This window comes from Ciconia boyciana, chromosome 7 (assembly GCF_034638445.1).
Source record: "Ciconia boyciana chromosome 7, ASM3463844v1, whole genome shotgun sequence".
NCBI classification, from domain to species: Eukaryota; Metazoa; Chordata; class Aves; order Ciconiiformes; family Ciconiidae; genus Ciconia; species Ciconia boyciana.
In genome coordinates this window covers 30,558,772-30,583,595 of record NC_132940.1, presented here as the reverse complement: position 1 = coordinate 30,583,595, position 24,824 = coordinate 30,558,772, and the positions used below count along the sequence as shown (strand labels likewise).

The following is a 24,824-nucleotide window of genomic DNA, read 5'->3' as shown; positions in this document are numbered from 1 at the left end:
CACATGCCTCTCCACCCCTTTCTCAGCCACCTTGGTGCCAGTCGCCATGCCTGATGCCCACCTTGCCACCCCTCACAGGAAACCATGGCATTGCTTCGTCCCCGAGCAGCCCCCTTCCCTGGCTTCCCCCGGGGAGGGCTCTTTGCAGAAGGGGCATCACCGCTGCCAGCTCCGGGCCAGTTGGGCAGCAACCCCGGCAGGCAGCACCTACCTCTCGCCGGCTCTGCCCTGCACACGTGCAGACCTTGCGCAGAGGCCGAGCGTCTTCAGCGAGCAGGAGCCACTGTGGACAAGCACGTGCTGGCCTTCAAAAGCGACCAGGGGAAGCTGGAAGATGAGAACGTCAGGGGCAGGCGGGATTTGAGACCTAGAAATTGCTTGGCTCGGTTTGCTCTGTACAAGGGTGGAGAATATCCCAGGGAGTGCTTAGCGCATGCCTTTCCCTGCAGTTGGAAATTGGTCACAGTATGCATTGGCAGGGTTGGTTTTTTGGTTTGTTTTTTTTTTTTTTGTCTTTTTTTTATTAGCGCTGTTCATGCTGCTAAATGCAGTCCCAGCTAGGTCAGGGCTGTGTTAACTGTGGCTGGCAGACTAATTTCAGCCTAATACACTTCACAGTTCCATAAGTGAGAGTGCAGAAATCCTCAAAGCACTGCCCAAGTGGATTCAATGGTAGGATCCAGGCCCAACATTGTAAATTATAAAAGGCAACTGCAAAGTGCTGTTGTCCGTGCCTCTTCCTTTATGGCTGAATTAGGTCCCCATCCTGCCACAGCACATGCTTAACCTGGACTGGTGAAGTCAACAGACCCAGCCACGCGTATAAGGTTACATGAGCAATTTCACTTGAGCTGGAGGAGAGGCAAGCAAACGCAGAGCTTGCTGCAGGGGCTGTCAGGTGTAACGGGTCAGAGCCCAGTCTTCACCGTAAATCCCAAGCAAGGAGACTACAGGCAGATGGCAATAAGCTCAAAAATACTTCTAATTCATGTAAGGAAATACCAGAGATGTCCTCGCTGAGCGAACAAGTCTTACGCACCCAGGAGACTGAGCATCACATTAAAAAAAAAATCCTAATATATTCAAGAAAGGAATATTTAAAGCTGAACTGCCATACCTGAGACCTCAGACAATTCCAGTTTTAAGGTGCTATGGGCCCAAAAGGATCAAACCCATTGCTGATGCAGTCTTTGAGGTGCCCTAAACTATTCATATGAGAACAGGCTGGGGCTGGGGGGGGGGGGGGGGGGGAGAACCCGGTCTTGCCCCAAAAGCTCACTTTGGGTATATGATACTTGTGCCAGAGGGAGAGCAGGTTTGTGCAGCAAGGTGCTTGCACCGCTCCCTCATGCTGGAGTTTCCCATCTTGAAGGGGCTGTAGACCATCACCTGAGACCAAAAGCAACGCAGAGGTGTTTGGGGCTGCTGTGGGTCGGCGAGTACCGACCAGAGCTGGGGAGGGAAACAACCCCCACCCGACCCACAGCACCAAAAGGGGCAGGCTGGGCTGCCTGGGGAGGCTGCAAACTGCCAGCAACCACAGGCATCGAGGCTGACCCCGCGGTCAGGCAGCCTTGGACTTCGCTGCTGTGGCGAGCCGTGCCAGTTTATGTTGGGCAAGGATAAGAAACCCAGCCCTGTCCCCTCTGCCACCCCGGGAGTGTGAGGCTCTGCCACTGGCAGAGGCTGCTCCCTGCGCGGGGGGATGGAGGACGTGGGTAATTCGGGCTTGGACAGAGAGGGAACGAAGCCCTTCTGACGTGTTTGGTGTTGCAACCCTGCCCTTATCTTTGTACAAAGAGTCCGGCCACTCTGTGTTCCTCTCCGAGCCCCCTTCTAAATCTGGGCTGTGCTCATGTGTCCATCTATTTTTTTAAGTCTCTTTTTTTTAAGCCTTTTTTTTTTCTTAATAGCCACACAGCTCACATGAGCTCCTTTTGCAAGGAGCCATTGCGACAAGACGAACAGACGTGCCCACGCACCCACGGAGCGAACCCCAGGAAGCTGCAGCTGGGCTGAGTGGGGCTCCATCCTGCCAGACCTTTTGGGGTGAGACTCCATGGCAGTGGCCCCATGTATTCCCACAGTATCCGTGTCAGCCTGTTCCTGCTCACAACCTGGGTCCTTTCCCGGCAGAAACTGGCACAGTCCCGCCAAGGTCAGCCCAGGGCTGGATGGGCACCAGTGGAGCTACACCAGCCTCTGAGGAGCTCACTGGGCATCTGCTCAGTTGCCAACTGGCAAATATGTTTTTTTGACAGTTGCAACCTTTCCCCAAGGACTTTTGAGTCTTTCGTATGTGAGACAGCCACCACGCCAGCTCATCCCTACGCCCTCTCCTCTTGTCTCTTGGGCTTAGCAGCAAAAATCCTTATGAATTTGTGATCAGAGCTACTCTTCCCCAGGGTCTCCCATAACTCTTCCTGCAGCGCTGCCTGGCACCACTAGAATAAGCAGATATTTTGCAGCTCATGGCTTCGTTGTCACCACAAGGACATGCATCCCACGTGCACCACGAGGACATGCACACTACCCACCGCTGTCAAAAATCAACAGTTTCAAGCATTTGAATTAATGCAGTGTAGCCTGGGCCTTGCAGCGTGGCAGGACGTGACCTCCCCAGGGCACACACGTGTGCACGGACAGTTCAGGCATGATCTCTTAAAATGCTTTCACGAGTCTCCGTCACGTCCCTCCTGGCCTGGTACAGCACCACAGTTATCCTCCTTGCACAGGGCAGCGCAGCGATGCTCAAAGAAATGAGCTCACTTGCTCGGGGTGATGGAGCGAGCTGGTGCCCTCAGCCCAGGACTGTCACCCTGGGGTCCCCAGCACCAGCCCCACAATTAACTAGGAGTCATGCCCGTACTAATTGCGGCTGTGGAGTCACAAGAGCATTGCTGAGATGCAGAGCCCTGTTGCTGCTGGGGACAGCTTCACATTCCTGATTTGACAGCGCCACCTCGTGAGGTGGCCCCGCTCCTGGGGAGCCTGTGGGGTGCAGGCAGCCGCCCTGCCCCACCGCTGCCTGCCCCCGCTCCGCACAGAGGTGGCTCCGGGGAGGCTGCACACCGTTGTGTGTGTTTTAACCTGCCTCTGACCACGCAGGTGACAGTAACAGGGACTGCAGCCACAGCAACAGAAGGGGACATGACACTCCATATAACACAAGTGCGTTTTGCTAATGGCCAGACCGAGAAAGCTCAGGGCTTCTTAGAAACATGAGGTTGGCAGAGTCTATCCTGCAGCCCCCCTTAGGCAAGCACAGAAGAGATGTCCAGTGCAGGAGAGGCCACGAAACCCTTCCCACACCCACTGACAGCACAGAGCCACAGACAAGCAGACCCACTTCCCTGCTACAAGGCACATCAGAGACCCCAGGCACGATGGTGCCCAAAACCTGGAGGGCACTAGCAGCCCTGCCAGGTCTGACACCATGGCATTACAGACTGGGGGATCAAATACCCACCTTGGGAGCAGATTCTGCCTCCTGCCAGGGAAACAGGTCACTGCTACTGCAAGAGAGCTGTGCTTCCTTCTTTCTTTCTCCTCTTCCCACTGGAGGGTCTCCAAGGTTGGGCCTCAGTCCCAAATCTGATGAAGGAGGACAGCTAATACAGAATCTGGGGTTGCTCTGTCTGGGGTAGACGTAGCAGGGTCTCCTCTGAAATTTCCATCACCACCTGAACAGATGCGCTGACAGTAACCATGCACGCTAACAGAGTGCTACCAAGAACCTGGTTTGAAGGCAAGAAGTTTGTCCAAGTGGGGAGAGGGGAAGGGTTTCATTTCAGGACTGCCCAACTGCATTTGCAGGGCTGGTGATTAGAAAAGTGACATTTACCTGAATGACAGCAAAGAGGGAGGTGCTGAGAACCCTGTGGCCCCCGAGGACCTCCCAGGACAAGTGTGTCACAAGCAGTGTGGCACTCCAGAACACATCCCTGGGATACGGCAGCATGATGGCCACCGGTGAGTTACGTTTGCTGGAGGCTTCAGCCCCTCTAAGCACACCCCAAAGGGGACAGCAGGGGAAAAAGCAACATTAGGTTTCTGAAACATGGGTCCTCCCTGTGACACAGCTGTCCCTTCACACAAGTGGACATTTCCAAGGGCATCCACCCATCAGTAGGCTGATGCCAGCCCCCACCTCGCATCCAGACACGAATAAAACTTCACAGGATAGTGGGAGGGGTTGGGCACTACTGGCACACTACCTAGATATCCTGGGTGGATGGGGTGGGGGTCTGCAGCGACTGTCACTTTACCCAGAGCCACAACCTGCTCCCAGCCTGATGGTGCCTGCTAATTTGGGTGAATTTGCTACCAGAACCTGAGCAAGAGGACTCAGAGGGCACCAAGGCAGTGGGGCTGGAGCAGCAGCACCAGAGCACAGCACGTTTCCTCTCCAAGATAGCAGGGTTATGCATGCTGTCTGGGTAAGGTGGACGAGCACAGCTTGTCCCCTCCAGCCACAGCACCTCCTTTCTCCTGCCCCACAGATGCCACCGCATTTGTGCCCAGTCTCTACAAACCATGTACCTTTGCTATTTAGGAAGCTGCTATTCGAACTTTCCAGCTCCTGTGTGCGGCTGAACCTGGTGCTTTCCAAACACCCTGTTGCCGCCCACCCAGAGCACATGGATGCACCGGGACCCAAATTTCATGGACTGTTCCAGGTCCAAATCCTCCTGTGTGTGCACGGGACGAGCCCATACTGCACATCCCCTAGAGCTGTTCTGGTCCAGCCTCCAAAAACTCATCTTTTGGTTCACATTTGTGTCTCACTTTGCAACACAAAGCCCAGGTAACTTTCTCTTCTCCCCCTTGTAGCAACCATAGCCTCCACGGACATGGGGCTTCTGCTGAGAGATAACGTTTTTGTTGACTTTTTCAACACGTTTCTGAATCTTCCCGTAAGTCCACTCCGCACCATAAAGCTTGGGACCTTTCTGAGCTCTTTTCAGGTGAACTTTCAGCTTCTGTGGTGTGAGAGGCCCCAGGAAAATTTGGAATACACCACACTCAGGCTGGAACATTAGGGAAACCTGAGGACCTCAGCTTGGAGATAGAGATCTGAAAGGAAGGACGATGCCCTTCTCTGTAGTGAGGACTAACTAGAACAGCTGGGCTCTGGGCTCCCCTGCCACCCTCCATCTCTTTCAGCTCTACCCTTTCCTTTTGATACAGGTTTTTGGCCAGACACCCATTTACATCAGCAGCACGGGCCAGTGGGACCTCTGGCCAGAGCTGCCAAACCACCTGGTGAGAAAATGCCCCTTGCAGGGAGGGTGAGGAGGAGGGAGGAAGGGCACAGGGCAGGGGAGGGAAGGAGCTAGTTTCTCATTGCCCAGGCCACTCTCCTGTTTGTGCAGCTGGGGGATTATTTCAAACCCAGGCATCATTTTGCTTTTGAGCCCTGCGAGGAGCACAAGCCATTTAAAGTCCTGGTGCGTGGGCAGCTTATGGGGTCATCCAGCACTCAGTAAACATCGATAGCTGGAGTTAAAGAGAGTGTGTGTGGTGTCAGGGAAGGAAGACACAAATGTCAGCCCCTTGTGTCCTGTATTCCTCCTGAATTCACCAGGAGCCGAGGTCCTGTTGATCCTCAAACTGGCTCAGCCCTCCCCACCAATGTCCCCCTTCCCCACAGCCACAAGCGCCATTTGCAGTGCTCAGATCCCATAGCAAAAGGGAACCTGCTCCTCTTGGTGCTGCCAGAAAGCTGCTGTGCCTTCCTGCCTGGGCTCTGTGAAAGCAGGCAGGCTGCGAGGAGAGGCAGCCTTGCAGGCAGCCACGCAGTGCTGGGTCTCCCAGGTTTGCAGGCAAAGCTCAGGGGGATGCGGGCAGGGGCCATAGCTCGAGTATCCCCCTTCTTTCTCAGCACAGGGATGGCTTGCATCGCCGTCTAGCAACACAGTGCCTTCCCTGCCTCTTTCCCCCATAGCAGGGGCCCGTTACTCACCCTAATCCCCAGGCAAGAGACGGCTCCTTGCTCACAGCCTAATCCTCTCCTTGGGTGTGGGGGGTGCAACGCAGGATCCCAGCCCCCCAGCTTTACTGGCTTGGCTGGAAAAGCACCGCCTGCCTCACTTCTGCAAATCCAGCCTGTGCCTCCACCTCGTCCTCTGCCAGAAGCTCCTGGGTTTCATTCGGTCGGGGGAAGCAGGTGAGTCATCGCGGCATGGAGGAAATCGGAGCGGCTTTGCCACTGCAGCAGGGCTTCCTCTCACCGGGGGCTGTCACCGCCTGGTGCCTCTGCTCTGGGTTAAAAAGGCATTGCACATCCCATTTTTAGGGATGCAGCAGATCCCAAGGTTTCCATGGGATGAGTGGGGCTTTACCCCACAGCCCTGTTAGTACAGGCTCGCTGCCTCCGTGGAGTTGAGCTGAAAGAGCTGCTTAGCAGGGTTTACCATGTAGTTCATGGGTGAAGCAGGGCTGGAGAGCATCCTCAGCCATGGGAAACTGGGGTCCTGGCATTTCAGGTTTGCTGCTATGCAGGGTGCCCAGAGCTCTCACACTGTATTGTGATATGCTCCTCGTCTGATGCATCCTACGCTGGGAAAACAGGCCTATGCCGTGGCCTGTCCTACCAGCAGCAAGTCTGAATTGTGCTCAGTTTACCCCTAAAATGAGCCATCTCAGACCAGCCAACTGCTTTGTCAGCCTGCGTGTCAACGCAAGGGAAGGCCACTGGAAAGAAAGCTATGGCAGTGGGGATGCCGTTTTTCATTTCAGAAAAATAAGCAATTCATCGAGGCTTCCTCCAGTGCCATTTCTGAATGCATTGCTGCTTCTTCTCCAGTCACGTTTAACCTCAAGCTGAAAGAGGTTGAGGGCAAGCCCCAAACACAGGCAAAAAAGATGGACGTTTGCAAGGGGAAGAGGCACGACAGCTGGGCAGACTCTAACATGAGTGGGTTGTACTGCATCCTTATGAACATCCCACAATCCTGTCTGAAACTCCCATTTCAGTGCGATTTGCTTGTCTCCGGGCTCACAGCACTGCTGCCCTCTGGCAGCCTGTGTCAGGGAGCCGGGGGGGATGCTGGTGGGGTCTGGAGGGCTTTCTTGGGGGCTGCTCCTGCACGCACCCCCTGATGCCGTGCTCTGCACTCTCTCCGACAGCAAAACTGCTGAACTGGCAAAGCGCTGACCAGTGGCTGCTGGAGAAGTGCATCAGTGGGAGCCAGGGCATGTGGCGCTTTCGGGCCTTTGTCCAAGGAACAGCAGGTGGGCACGGGGTGCTCTGTGGCCCCTTCTCAGCCAGCTGTGGGCCAGATGCCCAGCGGGACACCAGCACAGAGCTGAGGGCACGGGTAAGCACTGGTGGGACAGGAGACACTGCGATCCCAAACAGGGCTTTGGAAGATGAGCCAGCAGCAGAGCCCCAGCATGGGCGCTGCATGCCAGGGAGGTGCATAACCCTGGCTCTTCTCGACACTGTTCCCTTGGTTCATCCAGGTGATCTTTCCTTCTTTCTTTTTTTCAGAAACACGGGCTGCTTCGCTCATCAGTGGGACTTTCAGAGATTCCCTCCAACTCCCATCCCTTGTCTGATCCATAGGGGAAGAACTGACCAACTTCTGGCTCACCACCGAAAGGCTCCTGGGGCTTGACGAGTCAGATGCGACGCAGAGGGACCTCTACCTGTCCTTGCTCTGCAAGCTGAAAGCCACTCACCTGCGTGAAGGCTCCAGCATCGTCGCTCTCTGCAGGACCATTGTTGGTAAGAAACGTAGGAGCTGGGGACAAGCAGTGCCTTTCCAGAGAGGTGGCCTTTCCTGGATGCTCCCAGGGAGATGGGATACCATCAGCAGCTTTGCTTGGCTGGGGAAATCCCCTGGCACAAAACAGGTCTGGATGGAGCCAGCCCCCCATCATAATCCCCTGCATCCATTTCAGGGTCACTGCCGAAAGCCAGGCACGTTCAGCCCATCAGCACCAGGAGGGAGATCCTAAGAAAGATGCAGGAACGGGCCCTTTTCATGATTCAGAGTTACTGGCTCCCTAAATTCTTCATTCACTGCAAGGTGGGCATGGAGAAAGAGAAATCGTGCCGGCCTCTGCTGCAGGAGTATCAGGAGCATTTATTACGGACCAACTCACAGGAGCCCTCAGGCTTTTCGGAGAATCTCTTCACAATGCGTATTAAAAGGAGTCAGGGTTTGTCAAGGCCCTACTGCAGCAAGAAGGCCAAATTGGAGATCTGGACTCTGGTCAACGAGGGAAGAGACACCCAAGAAATGAAGATGCCCAGTTTTCAGGTGCAACCAGAAAGGCAGCCGGGGCCAGCTGGGAGCACAAAGGAATCACGTCTGGATAAGAATGCTTTGGGATTGAATGCTCAGCAGTCAGAGCACCCTGAAAACACTGCCTTTGGAGGCAAAGGAGGAGCAATCTCTCCCAAAAGACCTAGACCCAATGCAGAGCAGGTCCTTCATCTGGAAGACCTCTGTGAAGAGAAAGTCCTCTCTAACCTGCATTCCTCTGCACCCCTTTCTGAGCTGCCATCCCTGAAAAAGCCAGTCAAGACCTTGAGTTTCCTTCCCTGGGCCCTTAGCGCTGATTGCTGTGCAGGACGGCCCTTCAGGGACTTCTTGAAGTGCCAGAACCGGTCTGTGGAGACTCATCTTCTGGACCTGTGGCATGACCTGGAGGAATTTCTGCCTGTGGTGCTGGACCCCAGCAGAGAAAACAGTTTCTTTCTGCGTCATTTGATTGGGGAGAAGATATGCAAGACCTACCTGGAGGAGGGCACCATTCAGCAGCTTCCCTTGGAGACCAGGACTCTCAGGAACTTGCAGAACCATCTGATGTCTGCAGAATTCTCCCCCTGGATATTCAGAGCCCAGAAGGAGATTTGCAAGGTACAGAGTGGTGCTAGCAGTGGTCAGGCTGGGAGGTGCAGCTGGCATTGGCACCCCTGAGCTGGTGTGAGGGCTGTGGGCATGTTTAAGGAGAGAGGTATTTGGAAAATGAAGATTAAAAGAGATTAGAAAGGGAAAAAACTTACAGTCACAAGCCACCTTGCACAGGAACCAGTGATCAGGATGCACCAGGCCAGTGGAGAGGAGCATCCTCACTGGTTTGCTGGGCAGTGGAGCAGAGGCAAGCAGTCATTTAGCAGCTGGTGACCTCAGTTGTTAGATGCACTTGCCAAGGGCCAGGGAATGGCAGCGCAGTGGCCATCCTTTCACATCTGAGTCGCTGGTTCCAGCACAACACAAGTAAAACACATTTACAACCCAAGCCCTTCTGGGCAGCCTCTGAGCAGCGCAATGGACCAGCCTGGGTGTACAGCTCCTGGCAGAGCTGTCCTGGCTGTCTCAGCGAGGTGTAACCTGCCCATGGCATCACCACTGTGACCTCAGGGAACGGTGGGGCTGGGGGTGGTGGTTGCTGCTGGAGCACTGACTGAGGACAACCCACCTTTGCTCCTCCTCAGGTGCTCTGCTGCTTCTACGAGGAATTTCTGGCTGACGACGACAGGACGTTCCTCCAGTTTATGGTAAAGGGAATGCACAGGGGACACGGGCATCCTTGTGGATATGCAGGCACCAGTGGCAATGTGAAAAGTTGGAGAGAGGGAGGGAGGAGAAGCCCAGTATTAGCTGCAGTAGCCAGTATCCCATGGTGTCCCCTGGCCAATGCTGCCGCAGGGTGATACAGCAGAGCCTGCCCTGCTCCAGCTGCCCGGAGCAATGATCCTCAGCTCTTCCACCACAGCATCCTGTAGTAATCAGCAGCACTGCAGGCGTGCCCTGCAAGAGCTCCCCCGAGACAGGCCATGACCTGGCCCAAAAGCAGGGAGAAACTTAAACGCAGGTTTTCAGGCTAGGCGGGGATGAGACCAGCAGCAGGCAGTGCACTAGGTAACTGCCTCATGGTTGCCCACTTCTGGGAATTAACTCTCCCCCTTTTTTTCTTGCCCACAGCAAATACTGCTATAAATGTGACTCATGTACAGACACACATGTGTATGTCCCTGTCCCAGCACAAGCGCCTGGCCAGCACGCTGGGGGAAGAGGGCATGCAGCCTTTTAGCCTATGATTCAACCACGCTCAAGTTTTCCATATATTTTTTTCACTGTGTAAAGGGATGATTTAAGAAAGCAGAGTTATACCGGCAATCATCTTCCCAGGCTATTATCCCTCCTGGCAGCAGAAATCCCAATAATACCTCATGTTTATTAATTCCCTAAATGCTAGCCTTACACCAGGAAACCTTGTCACAGACCAAAACCCCTGAGCATCCCACCTGCATCCCTGCACAACGTATGCAGGCAATTTTGCTCACTGCAGACGGTATTCTTCAAACCAACCATTAGGCTTTTCCCCAAACTGCAATGTAAAATCAGCAGCTGATCCTGGAAATGGCAGGGAGAGGCAGTCAGGGCTAGTGCCCCCAAAGACCTGACTCACAGAGATGCCAGCACCTCAGTCAGTGAGAGCTGAGCATTTTGGAAAAGTCAGCTGGCAGCTCCTGACCCCGATTCATTAAATGCTCTTGGTTGTAAGTTAATTAGCTGCCCAGGTTTTTAAGCATCTCTTGTCAAGGAAATTACGTCTCAGAGCACAGACCTGGTCTGGGAGTGCAATTAGCACTTCAGCAGGTGTCGAGGCCATGCTCTCCACAGGCACCATCCCCTAAGCCAAACTCCTCCCAGGTCTCGCTGCACTGATGTCAGGGGAACTGCCTGGGGCCTTAGCAGGGTTATTTTTGGTGCCTGCTCTCAGCAGTGTGTGTCTCGGTCAGAAACCAGCCACTCTGACCCTGCTGCTTGGCAAGTCGTGCAAACTGCTTGCTAGTGGGGAGGGCCAAAACCTGCAGGAGGGTCTCAGCAGGAGGTGAGGGAGGCATTCCCAGGGCACTGGCCAGAGCCAGTCCCAGGGATAGCAGCCAACCAAAGAGGCACATGAGGTTACCTGTCTGCCGGGGACACCTTCAGGGTTGTTCTCAGCCCTCCTGGGTGGATGTTGACCTCTTCAGGAAAGCTGCTGCCTTTGCCATTGTCTGGACTACCTGGAGGACCTGCTGCAAGTCCCCAGTATGTCCCAGCAGGCAGATGTGAGCCAGCTTTAAGCAGCTGCACAGGTAGGTTTAAGGTCTATGCTGAGCTTCATGCTCATGTAGATTTCTTCCAGATAGTTTAAAGCTAAAGCAGAGATCTAACTTGGGTAGGTTTGTACTCTAAGGCACAGTAAAACGTGCAGCTAGCCCATTGGGCATAGTGCAGGAGCAGCTCCTCAGATGGGTTATGTGCTCTGTGCAATCACCCTCTGCTCTTCTCGCTGTAGTCTCTGCAGAGCGATGTCCCGATGCCTGAGATGCAAGGCCACGCTGTTGGGAAAGACGGATGTTTCCTCCAGTCCCAGCGGATAAACCAGTCCTTGAAGCTGAGCCAGGCCTTGCATGGCACGAGGAACTTGGAAGGTCTCTCCTCCAAGCACTGGCGATTAATTGCCTCTCAGGACCTCCGGAAAGGGGGCTCCATCTGGGCAGAGGTTGAACCTCTCCTGTGCAGCACTGGTAAGAGGAGGCTCTGAATTTCTGCTGTGGTTCATGTTGGCTCAGGCTGATAAAGCATATTTTGTGCACCTGTGGTGATCAATGCCCCTAGTGCACAGATGCATTGCTGTATTGCTGACAGGGCACGGACATCATGGAGTGGGTTGGGACAAGGTATTGGGGAGCCATCAACTGTAATTCAGGCTTTGGCAGTGACCTATGGGCCAAATTCCTTCCTGCCAGTATCAGAGGCAATAAATGCCACATCCCTGGACTGGCCTGGGTCACCAGATCAAATGGAGGCTGCAGCAAAGTGACTGAAACCCAAAGCCAGCGACAGCCACTGTCACCCCACTTCCACATCTTGACCTTCTCCTGTGGGTGCTGGGACTGGCCATGCTGGTCTAACACCTCAGCTTTGTCTTCTCACATCATCTTTTGAGAATGAGATCAAGTTTCTGGGCACCTGCCGGTGCACTGAGAGTGACAGCAGTCGCCTGTAGCAACCCTTAGGTGGCTTGTGGGGCCTTGGTTGTACCTGAGAAATGCAGTGTCACAGGTAGATCATGGGAACAGGACACACAAGGGGAAAGGAAGGGTGAGTAACGATCACAATACAGCACTCTGAGCAAGTGCTGAAGAGCTGTCGTAGCCAGAAGGAATGAACGTGGGATCTGTCCCCTCTTCTCTATCTGATGCAGACTCCCAGAAGATGATGTCAAATGAGCTGGCTGTTCAGAAACCCTCACTGGCTGCGGATAGCCCAAGCAAGGAAAATGAGCTGCTGTGCCCATCACTTGGTGAGTCCAGTCTGAGCAGGCTAGAAGCAGGGTGGGCTCCCAACCATCATGCCTTTGCAGGTGCTCCAGTATACCCTTAGGGGACTGGACAAGCAGAGGTCTTCCCTGCTTGCATCCCATCATCCAGTAGAACATCTCCAGAAGGAGAAAGAGGCCTAGCCACTCTTGAAAGGCATGTGTTTTGGGGTGTTAATCCAGCCAGAGAGGGTGGGAGTGGGAGGGCTTCTCTGAAGCAGATGCCAAGGAGGTCAAACCATGCAGAGGTGAAGAGTTCCCACAGCACCCAGTGTCTCCTGAGCCGGGCTCACCATGCAGACATCACCATGGTGGCTCTGGGGTCCTTTGCCCTGCGGAGAGCTGTGGCTCTGGCTTTCACCTGAGGAAGGGGCCAACCCTGTTCTGTCCCCACAGCTGTTGAACCCAAGAACAGAAAGAAGACGACTGTTCCTGTGAGAAAAAACAAATCAAGCACAACAAAGTCCACCACTGTTGCAGTAGAGAAGCCATCTAGAAGACCCAGGTCTGGCACCTTGCAGCACAGGGTTTTGCTGTTTTTTTGCTACTTTTGCTCTTTTAGGAAGTAGGTTTTTTCCCAGTGCTTTCCTGTAGTGCCACTGCTCCCTGCTTCATCACTGGGACCTCTCAGATGTAGGCATGGGTGGCCTGTGCGTCTGAACTGTAGTTACCAGAGAAAGGAGAAAAATGTTTTAACACACCCCCAGCCCCATAGTTCAGATTTATTCCTCACATCTTGTGCACATCTCATGCACCTCATCCTCAATCACTCTCTGGCATGCCACATGTACTACAGCTGGGCAGCTCTCAGATTCCCAGAAAAATCACTTAAAATCACCCTGTGACCACACTTAAATCTCTGTACTTGCTGACCACATGAATGTCCCCATGTGGCTTGTGTCTCACTTCCTGGGAATACTCCAGACATGAGTCCTCACAGCTCCACATTGGGATATAAATAGTAACCAGGACACAAGTCCTGAGTAGGACCAGCTTTTATTGTGAAAGTCTGTCTCAGTAGCCACACTTAAAAGAAAATATTTGACCCAGTCCACTGATCTTCAAATAAGGGCTTGCTAACCTCATGAATGACCCAAAAATCCCAGTCCACTCCCAGCTCTGGTTCTCCAAAGCTCTGCTGAATCTTTTCAATTTAGCTGTCCTCTGGCTTTACATCTATCGATAATCTCCTGATCTACCAGTTGCAAGTGGCCAGAGTTTTCCACTCCAGAACACCCTCTCCATGGCCAAATACATTAAGCCCTCTGCCATCCAGTGCCAATTATTGTTCATTGCCAGCAACTGCCAGAGGGGAGCACAACCTCCTCCTCCCACTAGTCCTTCCAGGTGCCCCATCCTTTCCTGCATCCCTCCCTTGGTCTCCACAGGGCTGCCCAGTGCATTTGCAGGTTCTGAGGTCTCCATCACAAACCCAAAGTCCTGCCTTCTTCTCAACTCCCTGGGTGAAGCCTCCTCTTCAGGCTGAGACCAGTTCCTTTGGTTACATGGCAGCAAAGGTGTTGGGCAGGTGCATCTATGCAGAAAAGAAATAGCTTGTCAGGAGAATCCCCCCTGGATTCCCAGTGGCTCGTGGATGATGATCTTAATGGTCTTTTCCAACCTAAACGATTCTATGGGCAAGACAGACAAGGGAGGCTGTGCTCCACCAGTACCCTTACTGGCCCATCTGCTTCACAGATCCCACATACCACTCATCCACATTTCTAGCTCTTCTTCAGGTGTGTCTCTCTTGTTGGAGAAGTAAGCACAGAAGTCCTGGCTATTTTCCAGGTCACTGGTGGCACAGAGATCACATCTCCTGGTGTGTCCTCCTCTACAGGCACTTCGTGAAAGTACTGCACAACCCTGCCCACCTGCAGTTCTTCAAGCAGTTCCTCGAGGAGCGCAACGCAGATGAACCACTGCGTTTCTGGATGGCCGTGGAGAAGCTAGTTGCAGAGACCAACCCCAAGACAAAGAGCTTCCTCATTAACAGCATTGTCAGAAATTATTTCCATGCCGAAATCCCAGCTGGTGGGCACCCTCCCACCCTGCACTTTACTCCATTCATATTGAAAGCCTCTTTTCCCTGACCTGGATGCTGGTTGCAGATTTTATATCCTCTTGCAGGGACCTGCCAGTTCTCCTTTCCCGTCCAGTGGAGCATTTATTTGCTGAGGCCTTCCACTGCCACTTATATTTCTAGGAAGGTGGTCTACTTCTTTGGCAGGATCTACTGACCAAGACCTGCAACATGCAATTCCTGCAGTGGCACACATAGGTTTTCCCTATCTTTAGGGAAGAGCATCCTTTAGATGCTCGTGGAGTCACAGCTTCACTCCCAAAGTATGCAATTAGCACAGTAGAGAAAGGAAAAGGGATGAGACAACCAAATTTGGCAAACAGCAGACAGGGCAGGCAGAAATGGGACAAGGTGCCACTTGCAGATGTGAGTGTAGGAAGAGATGTCATGGTGGCTCGGGGGTGGCTGGCAGGGGCAGACAGTGACTGCAATTCTCTTTCAGAGGAGCAGCTAGACTGCCACACTTCCATCATCAGAGAAGTAAAGGAGGCCGAAGTAGTCAGCCCCCTCATGTTGATGACAGCACAGATCTTTGTCCAGAAAGCAATGGAAAAACGATGGTGAGGACCTCGGTTGAGCTGGCTCCTAAGCCCAGTGGTTACACAAGCACATCCTTCCCATGGGAACCCCAAGGTGACAGACAGCAACTGCTACAAACATGTTTCCCTATGAACTATCAGCCAGTGCATCAAAGTCCCAGCCAGCCCCTCACCCCAGCAAAACTGCTGTTGCAGCTGCTGATGCATTTACCTGTGCAAGGCTGGCAGGGCTTGTCCCATGAGGACCAAATCACTGTTGGGCTTGTAGAGTGCTGGACTGGAGGAGGAAACATGCTGCAGATAAGCAGGGTGGACATTCCCAAGCCTGCTACATGCAAGAACAGAGCCCAAGGGAGGGGATCCAGCCCCCCATCCCTTTCTCCAACCTCCTCCAGGAACAGAAGTCCCATGAGACCCCAAACCCAGGGCTATCCCTATCAGCTGCTCCCCCTACTTAGCCACCCTCCCACCAAACCACTGCCCTCCTCATGCGTCTGACTGGCCTTGATGCTCTCTCTCTGATCTCCCATCTGGCAGGTTTAAAGAGTACCAGGACCTGTTCCCCCTGAGCAATATGCATATGTCTAACCTTCATTTGCAGCATGGGATCAGGAACTTCATGACAGACAAGGTGGTAAGGAAAGACCCTCTCTGCTGGCAGGCTGAGGATGTTTTCCAGGCAGGAGAGAGAGGAGATGCTGTGAATCAAGCAGTGCTCACATGAATGCGGCAAGGGGGTCAGACTTGGAGGGTTGCAGAAAGGCAGCTGATAGGTAAAGCCTCACTCCTACAGACTCTGGAGTCCTGCTCAATGCAGTCTCCACCAGATTTGGTCAGGACAGGCTAAGTGATTCACACTATCACCTATAGCCACCAGTGATACACAGAAATACTGGAAAGCAAAGATGATGGCTGGGTCACAAATCCCACTGCCAAGGCTGGGCTCTGGTGCTCCAGCTGACAGGGGTGGGTCCAAAGGGAAGGGCTCTGTCTGGAAGCAAGCCCTACCGCTGCAGCCAGCAGCTGGCTCCCCGGGGCTGTGCTTGCTGGCTGACACAAGCTGTGCCATGTTTCTGCAGCGGTGGGCCTGGTATGCCATTCACGACATCGTCAGGAGCATCTGCAAGTTCCGGAGGGAGATGGACAATGACAAACACCGTGCAGAGTTTGAGGACTTTCTCCGTCAGGAACTAGGAAATGAGGAGGAAAGTATGGCTAGACTCCTGCCACCCCCTCTCCTCCCTCCCCAAGACAGTCCTGGGTTTAGGCAGAGAAGTAAATGGAGGAAACTTGTGGCTCATCTCCCATCCCCATATGCTGACTTAGTTTTCTCTGCTGGAGGCATATAAAGAGCCAGAATAGCGGGTGTCTCGGGATGCCAGATGTTGCTGTGCAGAAATTTGCACACTTAGGTGCTGGAGTCAGGAGATGAGGTCCAGAATTTTGCCCAGGCAACATGCACACATGCTCATTCATGCAATATCTGGTTTTCTGATGCGGGTGCCCCATGATGCTGTTGCATCTCTCTCAAGCAATAATGTATATGCAAGTTTGCATCCCTTCCACAAAGAACAGGAGGCAGTAAATGAAGCTAAGGTAATACAGGCCAAAAATAAACAAATGGAGATGTTTTTCCATGCAACATGGAGATGAACTACAGAGTGCTTTGCCAAAGCATGTAGATCCTGAAAATTTACACATAGGTTTGAGAGGAGGCTGGAAAAGCTGTTAGAAAAGAAATCCACTGAAATTGCTAAATACACAGAAACCCCATCTAGATCAAGAAGTCCCTGGAAATTAAAGTGTTTGGAAGCTGGAGAATATTGTACATGGGGGAAATAACACAGATGTTTTACCTTTCCTTCTCACTAATTATCTGCTTCTGGCCTCTGTCAGAGACAGGATAACGGTGAGGCAGACAGGCAGACTTTTGATCTAATATACTGTGGCCATCCCCTATGAAAACAATGAACACAGGCACTCCATGAGTGCAGAGAGGAGGACGGATGGAGGAGGTTACTAAGCTAGGAGGAAGGCTGCACGCTGAATGGGTCTGAATTCCCTGGAGAGCCTGGCTGCAGGAAGGCTGTAGTCCATCTAGGTAGAAAGACCCTCAGCAAATTACTTGCATGCAGGAAAAGCAAGCACAGGGGAGGTGAAGGAGCAGGGTATACCTCAGCATCAGATGCCCAGCTGGCTTCAAACCCAGTGCTGGGAGAAGCAGGACACAACAGCTCTTCCCTTCTCTCAGACTTACCCATCGGCTTGATGCAGAGCAGCAGCACCACGAGCACTCTCCACTCCCACACGGCCTCTGCCAGCACCCCACTGGACAAGGAGGTGGTACTAGTGAAACGCCACCTGTTTAACAGCCAGCTTATTACCATCAACTTCCTCGTCGATGACCTCCGCTTTTATCTGGAGATTGACAAGTAAGTTCCTTTTCCACCGGGTGCTCAGGTACCACCAGTCTCCCTTGGCTCTCGCCCAAACCCATCCTGCAGATAGTGCCCATCTCTCAGCAGGGGATAAAGCCTGGTCCATGGATTTGTTAGCACACACTAAGGGCTGTGCTGCCACCCCTAAACTCCTATCAGCACCTCTATGCAAGGCTGAACATCACATTGCAACAAAAGACACAACTGAGGTCTCAACCTGTAGCTGTCTACATCTAATCTGCTCATGGTTACCTGCCCCTGGAACCCCCAAAAGCCTTCATTTCAACCAGAAAAAGTCCCCTGGCTCAGGGTTCCTGTTTGGGTATCCTAGAAGTACTTTTGGTTTGATAGTCCCAAGCAATCTAACATTTTGCCTACACCTTTCTTGACATGCCAGTTGTGGCATTTCTCCATTGACTGACAAACCTGTAAGAGCAAGCCATGGCGGATGTTCAACAGCCCCGCAGTCAGCACACCCCCACATGCACAAGACCAGGTTTCAGTTCCCCTTTTCCTGAAGAAGAGCAAACCTCACATCCTCCAGGTGAATGCCATGACCACAAGGGCAATAGAAGAGGGAAGTGGCTTTCCATCCCACCTGTTTCACTGTTCCACACCTCGTGGACTGCTTTTTCTAACCCAGTAAATACAGAGCTAAGACAGAACATGACTGTCTAGCCTAGCAGTCAGAGCACTTGTCTCAGAGCAAGACCCCCCCATGCGTTTGCAGGTTTTCCAGGCTGGCTGATTCAGTTGAAGCTCTGGCAGCCCACAACATGCAGTCAGAAAAGGAAGTTGCCTTTCTCAAAAGGAAAGTTGCCATCATCAGCAAACTCTTCCTGAATTCTGATATCCCCCCCAAATTGCGGGTAAGATGCTGGGACCCACCCAGGAAGGCTGAAGGCTGCTGTCTGCTCATTGCTCAAGACCACTGCATCACAGCTGCGAGCAGTTGTGGGGAAAGGGGAACCAGGCAGAGGTTTGGATCTGCTCCAGCCAAGCATGCTGTGAAGCTTCAGAGCATGCTCTGGAGCGTGGGACCTCCACCTGGGCTCTGTGGGATGGGAACTGATCCACCACCAGACCTACGCTACCACTTGACCCAGACAGACTGGGAACAAGTGCATGGACAAGGAGATGGTGAAATCTCCTACCTGCTGGAGAAATGCCAGGGCTGAAGCACTAGGATAGGTGCTGTACCCCGCCAGTTCAGTCCTTTCAGTCTCCAGAGGTCAATGTTACCATCATCCCCTCCCCACTGCATCCACCTCCCCTATAGTAGCCATGGCTCTGCCTATTTTCCCTTTGGAAAGCAAAGCACAGTGCTTTCCACAGAAATCCAGGGGAGATCCCGCCCTTGTACCTGGGACAGTCAGCCGGAACGTAACTAGTATCTCTTCTTAGGGACTGCTGAAGTGCAAGGTGGGGTCAGGGAGAGAAACATGCCTCTGGGGCCCACCAGGAGTGCCACAAACTGCTTTGGTTAACTAAATTCTCTTCTGTGGCCAGGTAAACATCTCTGAAGAAGAGAGAGATTTAATCTGGAGTTTGTCTTCTAAGGGACTACTGAACCGTGTCCTCTACCACAGGGCCAAGGTCACCATCTTCCCCATCCTGATGCACTTCTGGAGAAGGTACCTATCCCCTCTCTCCCAAGGTGGCAGAGGCTCTGTGGATGCCAGCCTCTTTCTGCAGCCACCTGTTCCTCTGACATGATGAAAATGCAGATGAGATACTCCCCAGGAGCTCAGCTGTAGCTGTCTGCTTGGAGGTTTGCTGTCTTCAGTATTTCTTATACAGGTTCTGCACCTGGAAGGTGATGAGGAGCTTTCGGGTCTCTGCAAAGGACAGGGTGCCAATCTCTTCGCCCAATACAAAAACCTCCTCTGAATCATCTCATATCTACAGTCCAGGTAAGCTGAGTGCCTGTCCCACTGCTCCACATTTGTCCTCAGGCTTGTTCTTCCAACGCAGAGATGTCCAGATATGGGTTTTTGGTGTCCCACAGGGTTGTCCTTAAAAGAGCCAAACTCCTTCCTTCACACAGCCGCTTCACACAGCTTTGAGGATGTATGTGATGCAGGCCTATTGGAAAATGAAGCATCTTTGAAACCATTCCTTCCCATCAAATTCAGTCAAAATTGCCCAGTGGGTTTTTAGACATTTCTTTGGGGAATAGGGAAGTGGGTGCAGAGACTTAATGAGCAAAGAGCTGTTGCCTAACTCTTGTTTACTTCAAAAACCAAGTTAAAAATACTCTCGCACACACCCTAAAACAGAAATAAACCAATTAATCTTTTGGGTTGCAAGTCAGATGGGAGCAGGAAAAGGAGGAGAACAATGCAGCCAAACACCAGGCTCAGTGGCATTACATGGAGGATGTTTGAACATCTGTAATGGAGAAAAAGCTTCATCAGGATTTGAGGTGACACTCACTAGGACATCTCTGGGGAAAGGGATTTTTTGTTTCCTTACTCATCCACTTGTTTAGTTTCCATACACTGAATAACACTAAACTGAAAAACACAAAGAAAGTGGTGCTAAGTGCTGTCAGTCTGCCTGACAACCTGGCTCCTTGACTGAATATTCATTTCTAATTGTCTAATTGTTTTTTTTGATTAAAGGGGAAACCAAAATAGGCATGAACTAATCTTGCTTTGACGGTCGAGTGGGTGTCAGCAAGCCAGTGTTCTGCTCCCTGTCATTTATCACTGTCAAGTTCTGGTTAAAAAATCAGCAGACTTACAAGATTTTGATACCTACAGGCAGGTGCTTGAGCTCCTGCTCTGCAGTCGAGCTGGGGTAACAAACCCCCATGCTGGTGTGCTCCAAGGCTGCTAAGCCATGTCTATTAGCTCAAACCACCCCACACCTTGGGTATTCCCTTAGATAACATGCAATGTTCAGCTTGAGTCTCCACCTTGTTACAGAGCCTCACTACACTTCTAGGGCCTTCTCAAACACAGCTGTTTTAATGCAAAAGCCTATTGCCACCAGAAAAGACAGACAAAACCTAACCCATCACACATGCATTCCCAGCTAGCGACAAGCCAGAAGCATTGTGTTACACAGGAGCTACCTGCTGTGTTATCTGGGACAAAGGAACATATTTGCCAAGGTCTTCAGAAAACTGGTGGGGAGAGACATACGTTCAATCAGTGCAAACTGTCGCCAAGGGTTAGGACAGTCCCACCGCTGCCCAAGCGGTGCAGCCCATATTTAACTACACGGAGCCTCAGAGAGCGAGTGCACTGAGATACTGCTCTGGAGAGACAGCTGGAGCACACGTAGAAAAGACTTTCATGGATTAATGTCCATGTGATCTTTCTCACATGGACATTAATCCTGCACTGAATGTCCCTGAGACAACTCTTCTCCCCAAGCCACAGTTCCTTGTAGCACCTCACAGGGATGAATAACCAGAGGCAGGCAGATAGAATCCCTCAGCACCAGCGGTGTGTCATGGGAAGAGATGTGTGACCTCTTAGACCTGTCTCATTTCTCCTGTCCTAGCCTGCGTGGCTGGCACGTTCAGCCTGGTGGAGTAGGAAGGGCAGATGCTGTCATGCCTTGATAGGGCAGGGCCGTACCTGCAGGGTGCAGCACAGGCTGGCTCCTGCTCTGCATTGCCTGCCAACCCACAGGCAGCCCTGACTGCAGCACCCTGACTGTTAGAGAGGAGGAAACCAAATCAGCGTACCACCCAAAAATAGCTGCTGTTTCTGACTGTGCTAATGCCTGTGCCACCTTTTGCTCGGGACACTTTTCTGCACCTTGTCACACTTTCACCGATGACCTTTATCTAAGGATCTTGCTTTTCTGTCCTTTAGATAAAAAGCCTGCTTTTCAGCTGGGAAAAATTGGTTATGTTGTCTTTAAAAGGCACCAAAATTGCTAGGGAAGATACCTGTAATTCCAGAGAAAACCTCCTATCGCCCACATCTTACTTTTCTCTTATTGTGAGGGTTGCTGCTCTGTGCAGACACGGTGTGTGCACAGCTGGGAAGGTGCCAGACACGAATCCATCTCCCATCACCAGGCGTCACTGTGGCACTGTCTGTGCCTTTACACAGAGCAGAGGGGCCGGTCCTGTTGAGACTGGGCATATTGCCTGCACCCCACTTCGTGGGCATCAGCACAGAGCTCCTTCTGGGAGCTCAGAGCACATCTGTGCGTGGGGGCAGCTGTGCCAAATCCCGTTTCTTCACAAGGCTCCTGTCTGCCACCCAAGACCCACCTGACCCTGCAGCAGAGCCAACACCACGTCACCCCTGCCCTGCAGCCCCCAAACAGCTTTGCAGTCAAGGAGATCTGGATAACTCATGTCCTGGCTCAACCAGCCTTCCTCGACCTCCATACAAGCCCCATGGGGTTCAAAGGGGACAACACATCCTGTTGTCCTCCCTCATTTGCTATCAGAGCACTTGCCACACAGTACCACTTGATCTCTTCTCCCTCACCAGACAATCACCCCATCATTGTCTTCACGCTCCTGAAAGGGGTCCAGATCCTGCTGCCACAGCCCCAGAAGAAAATGGAGCCAATGGAGGAGCAAAAGGGTGAGCCAGGGCTGAAAGCAGTGCTCCTGCTCTCAAGGGGAGCTCCAGCTGCTGGGATGGGAGCTGGGCTTTAGGGGTCCCTGCAGCGGTCCATGATGGCAAGTTTGTGCATGTTGTTTTTCTCAGATTCAGATAAAAGTCTTGAGAAAAGGCTCTCATTCAGCAAGTCTGCCTCCTGTCCTACAGAGCAGGTAGGTGGTAGCAGAGGTAGTCCACCTCCCCCAAACCACACCAGCACAAGCACATGGAGCAGCAGAACTATGACTCCCCTTAAAACCCAGAGGCCAAATGGGTGGGTGTGCGCAGGATGCTGGTCACCCCCACAATCTCCAGTAACATTCACAGAAAATCCCCAGTTGCTGCACCTCTCCGTGCCCTGAACACCCCCCCAGGAACACACAGCAGTGCTGTTCATCCCTCATCATTCACACCCTGCCACCATGAGCAGTGGCCACTGATGCAACATCTCTCCCTTCCCTGCAGACAGCAAGTGAAGGACAGACCTCCAAGGAAGAACAGACCTCCCAACCTACCATCCACACTGAGCAGGACCAGGGTGTGCTCCAAGAAAGCTGAGCAGCCTGGACACACTGTATAGTTTGCACTTAATCAGCAATAAGACCTAAAAATAAAGCAACTCACAGCATCCTCCAGCCTGCCTGGTAACACAGCGCAGCAGCTTGCACCTCTGTGACCATGGCAGGGATGCACCACACACATTTCCACCCAAGGAGACACCCTTGTCCACACAACAGTCTGCCCTCACGTGCCTCTGTAGAAGACTGCATTGCCCATAGGTGGGACCCAGTAACTAAATGAATCACACTGGGTACACAGCACAACACCACCTTTGAGGTCTTTTTACAAGACACTTGGAAGGTGCTTAAAGCCAGAAAGCAATAACAGTAAATACTTTGCCTGAGGATGGAGGTCCTTAAAGACCACCAGTCCCCAGAGCCCTGCTGCACAGGGAGCCATACTTCTCACCAAGGACCAGGATTGCCCTTCTCTGCTTGGCAGGCCTTACAACCTTATCTCAACTCCTCACCCCTCCATGCTTTCAATTCAATACAGAAATTAAATACCTCCTGTGGGTGGCAAGGCTAAGAGAGCCCACCTGGTTTACTACTCAGCTGTCCCTGGGTGGTGAGATGATGCCTGTCTTGCCAAAGCCTTTCTGATTTTCCAATCAAAATCAGCTCATGCCTGACTCAGGGCCTTGGCATTTTTTTTAAAGCCTTTTTTTAAAAAGCCAGTATGCTTACAAAGCACTAACCAAATCATATCAAAGAAAGACCTTCATTTTCCCCAGGTGAAACTGAGTCAGGGTGGCTTTGCCAATTCACCCAGAAGCTGCAGAAACCCCAAATGTACTTTGGACCTCATAAAGAAAAGACCATGACCTTTATCACACTTTGCCTCTGACAGTTCCCTCACAAGCTCTCAGCTTTGTAACTTTTGAGCTATTTTTAGCTACTTTTTAACCCTCAAATCCTAGAAGACTGCATCCTGGAAACAACACAGGGGCATTTAAGGCAGATTATGACATGTTTCATATTTGTCAGTTATGATTATCCATGCTTTGCTTCTGGAGGATCAAAAAACCCAACAAACCCAAAGTCCAACAACATTTCTATAAATGAGGGACTTAGGAGTAGGCATCAGCTTCCTACAACCTGGACTGTGACCAGCTTCTCAAAATTGCCCTTGTGCTCTAACTTGATTTTGCCCCAAAAGCTAGCTGCATTTTTGCATGCCTTACACTAACACTTCAGGCTCTGCAGCCTGAGCCCAGCTGAGCCTGGTCCCTAGAAGGCTTCACAGATGTACCTGAAGCTCATCACAGCAAAACCATGGCTAAGAGCCATCTTCACGCCACTGCTTCTGTGGACTTTTTTTTCCTGGTGCAGCAGACGAGACACATTGACCTGGGGCCATCCCTGTGCACACAAGCATGTCCTCGGCACACAAGTGACAGGATGGGGAGCACCTGATCCTATCACATCAGGTTGAGCCAGCTGCCCCTCGGGTCACCAAGAAGGAGCAGGGGAAAAAGGCAGAGGCACAGCAAATGCACAACGTACAGGCATGACAGCAGGGGAATGAAGCATGTAGGGCCAAATCAGCATGCCCTTGGGCACCATGCATGGTCTGCAAGCCTGCCTGTACGAGGCAAATGCAGACAGCAGCACCTCCCAGATGGGCACTGATGCTGGGAGCCATCAGCACATCAAGCAGCACTAACTCTGGCAGCTGGCTCTGCCCCTGGCTCCCAGGACAGCTTTACCCCCAGGCTGCGACATCAGGCACTGCCATACCACTCAGCTGCAATACTGTCCAGCTGTCCTTGCCACTGGTTTTCCACCCTGCCTAGCCTCTCGCTGGGCACTCGCCCATCCTCCCTGACCCTGTGAGGAGGAGAGGCAGCCTGATGTTTTCCCCAGTGTTGGTCCCAGTACTGCATCCCCCCCTCTTCTAGTGGCCTGATGCTCTGTGAGCAATAAGTTTTGCAGATGCCGTGCATGGATCAAGTTTCTCCTCTGACACAAGCCTGCTGGCACCTCTGGCTTCTCGGAAAGCAGGACATGTCCCTGCAGACAACACCAGCCTTCCCTGGAAATTCTTCCCAGCAGCCTGATTGCCCCAGAGAGACAAGCTACAGCTTCCATGGGTTTAATCATTGCTCTGGTTTGGGCATCCTTGAGTGCTCTCTGCTTTCAGGGAGCCTTTCGACAGCCTTTTAAGGGTGCCAAGTCACAGCCCTTTAGCAAAACAGCAGAGCAATGCAAGAAGACGCAAAGGTCAAAGCAAGCTGGAAACATGACTTTTTTTACAAGATGCTGAAGGAGCCCAGCCCACAGTCTCACCTCTCCTC

At 52.3% G+C, this 24,824-nt stretch overlaps 1 protein-coding gene across 1 annotated transcript; it reads left to right on the top strand.

Annotated features, from left to right (window-relative positions):
* The first annotated feature begins 3,959 nt into the window (after positions 1 to 3,959).
* RGSL1 (regulator of G protein signaling like 1) lies at positions 3,960 to 22,525 on the top strand. The gene is made up of 22 exons (XM_072867242.1): positions 3,960 to 3,972; positions 4,834 to 4,916; positions 5,191 to 5,265; positions 6,040 to 6,169; positions 7,132 to 7,236; positions 7,571 to 7,732; positions 7,909 to 8,873; positions 9,452 to 9,514; positions 11,305 to 11,533; positions 12,208 to 12,298; positions 12,701 to 12,835; positions 14,171 to 14,364; positions 14,856 to 14,973; positions 15,490 to 15,586; positions 16,032 to 16,161; positions 17,204 to 17,384; positions 18,121 to 18,259; positions 18,900 to 19,024; positions 19,191 to 19,303; positions 21,854 to 21,949; positions 22,076 to 22,140; positions 22,433 to 22,525. Exons 1-22 carry the CDS (start codon positions 3,960 to 3,962, stop codon positions 22,523 to 22,525), a joined length of 3,402 nt encoding a protein of 1,133 aa, XP_072723343.1.
* The last annotated feature ends 2,299 nt before the right edge of the window (positions 22,526 to 24,824 follow it).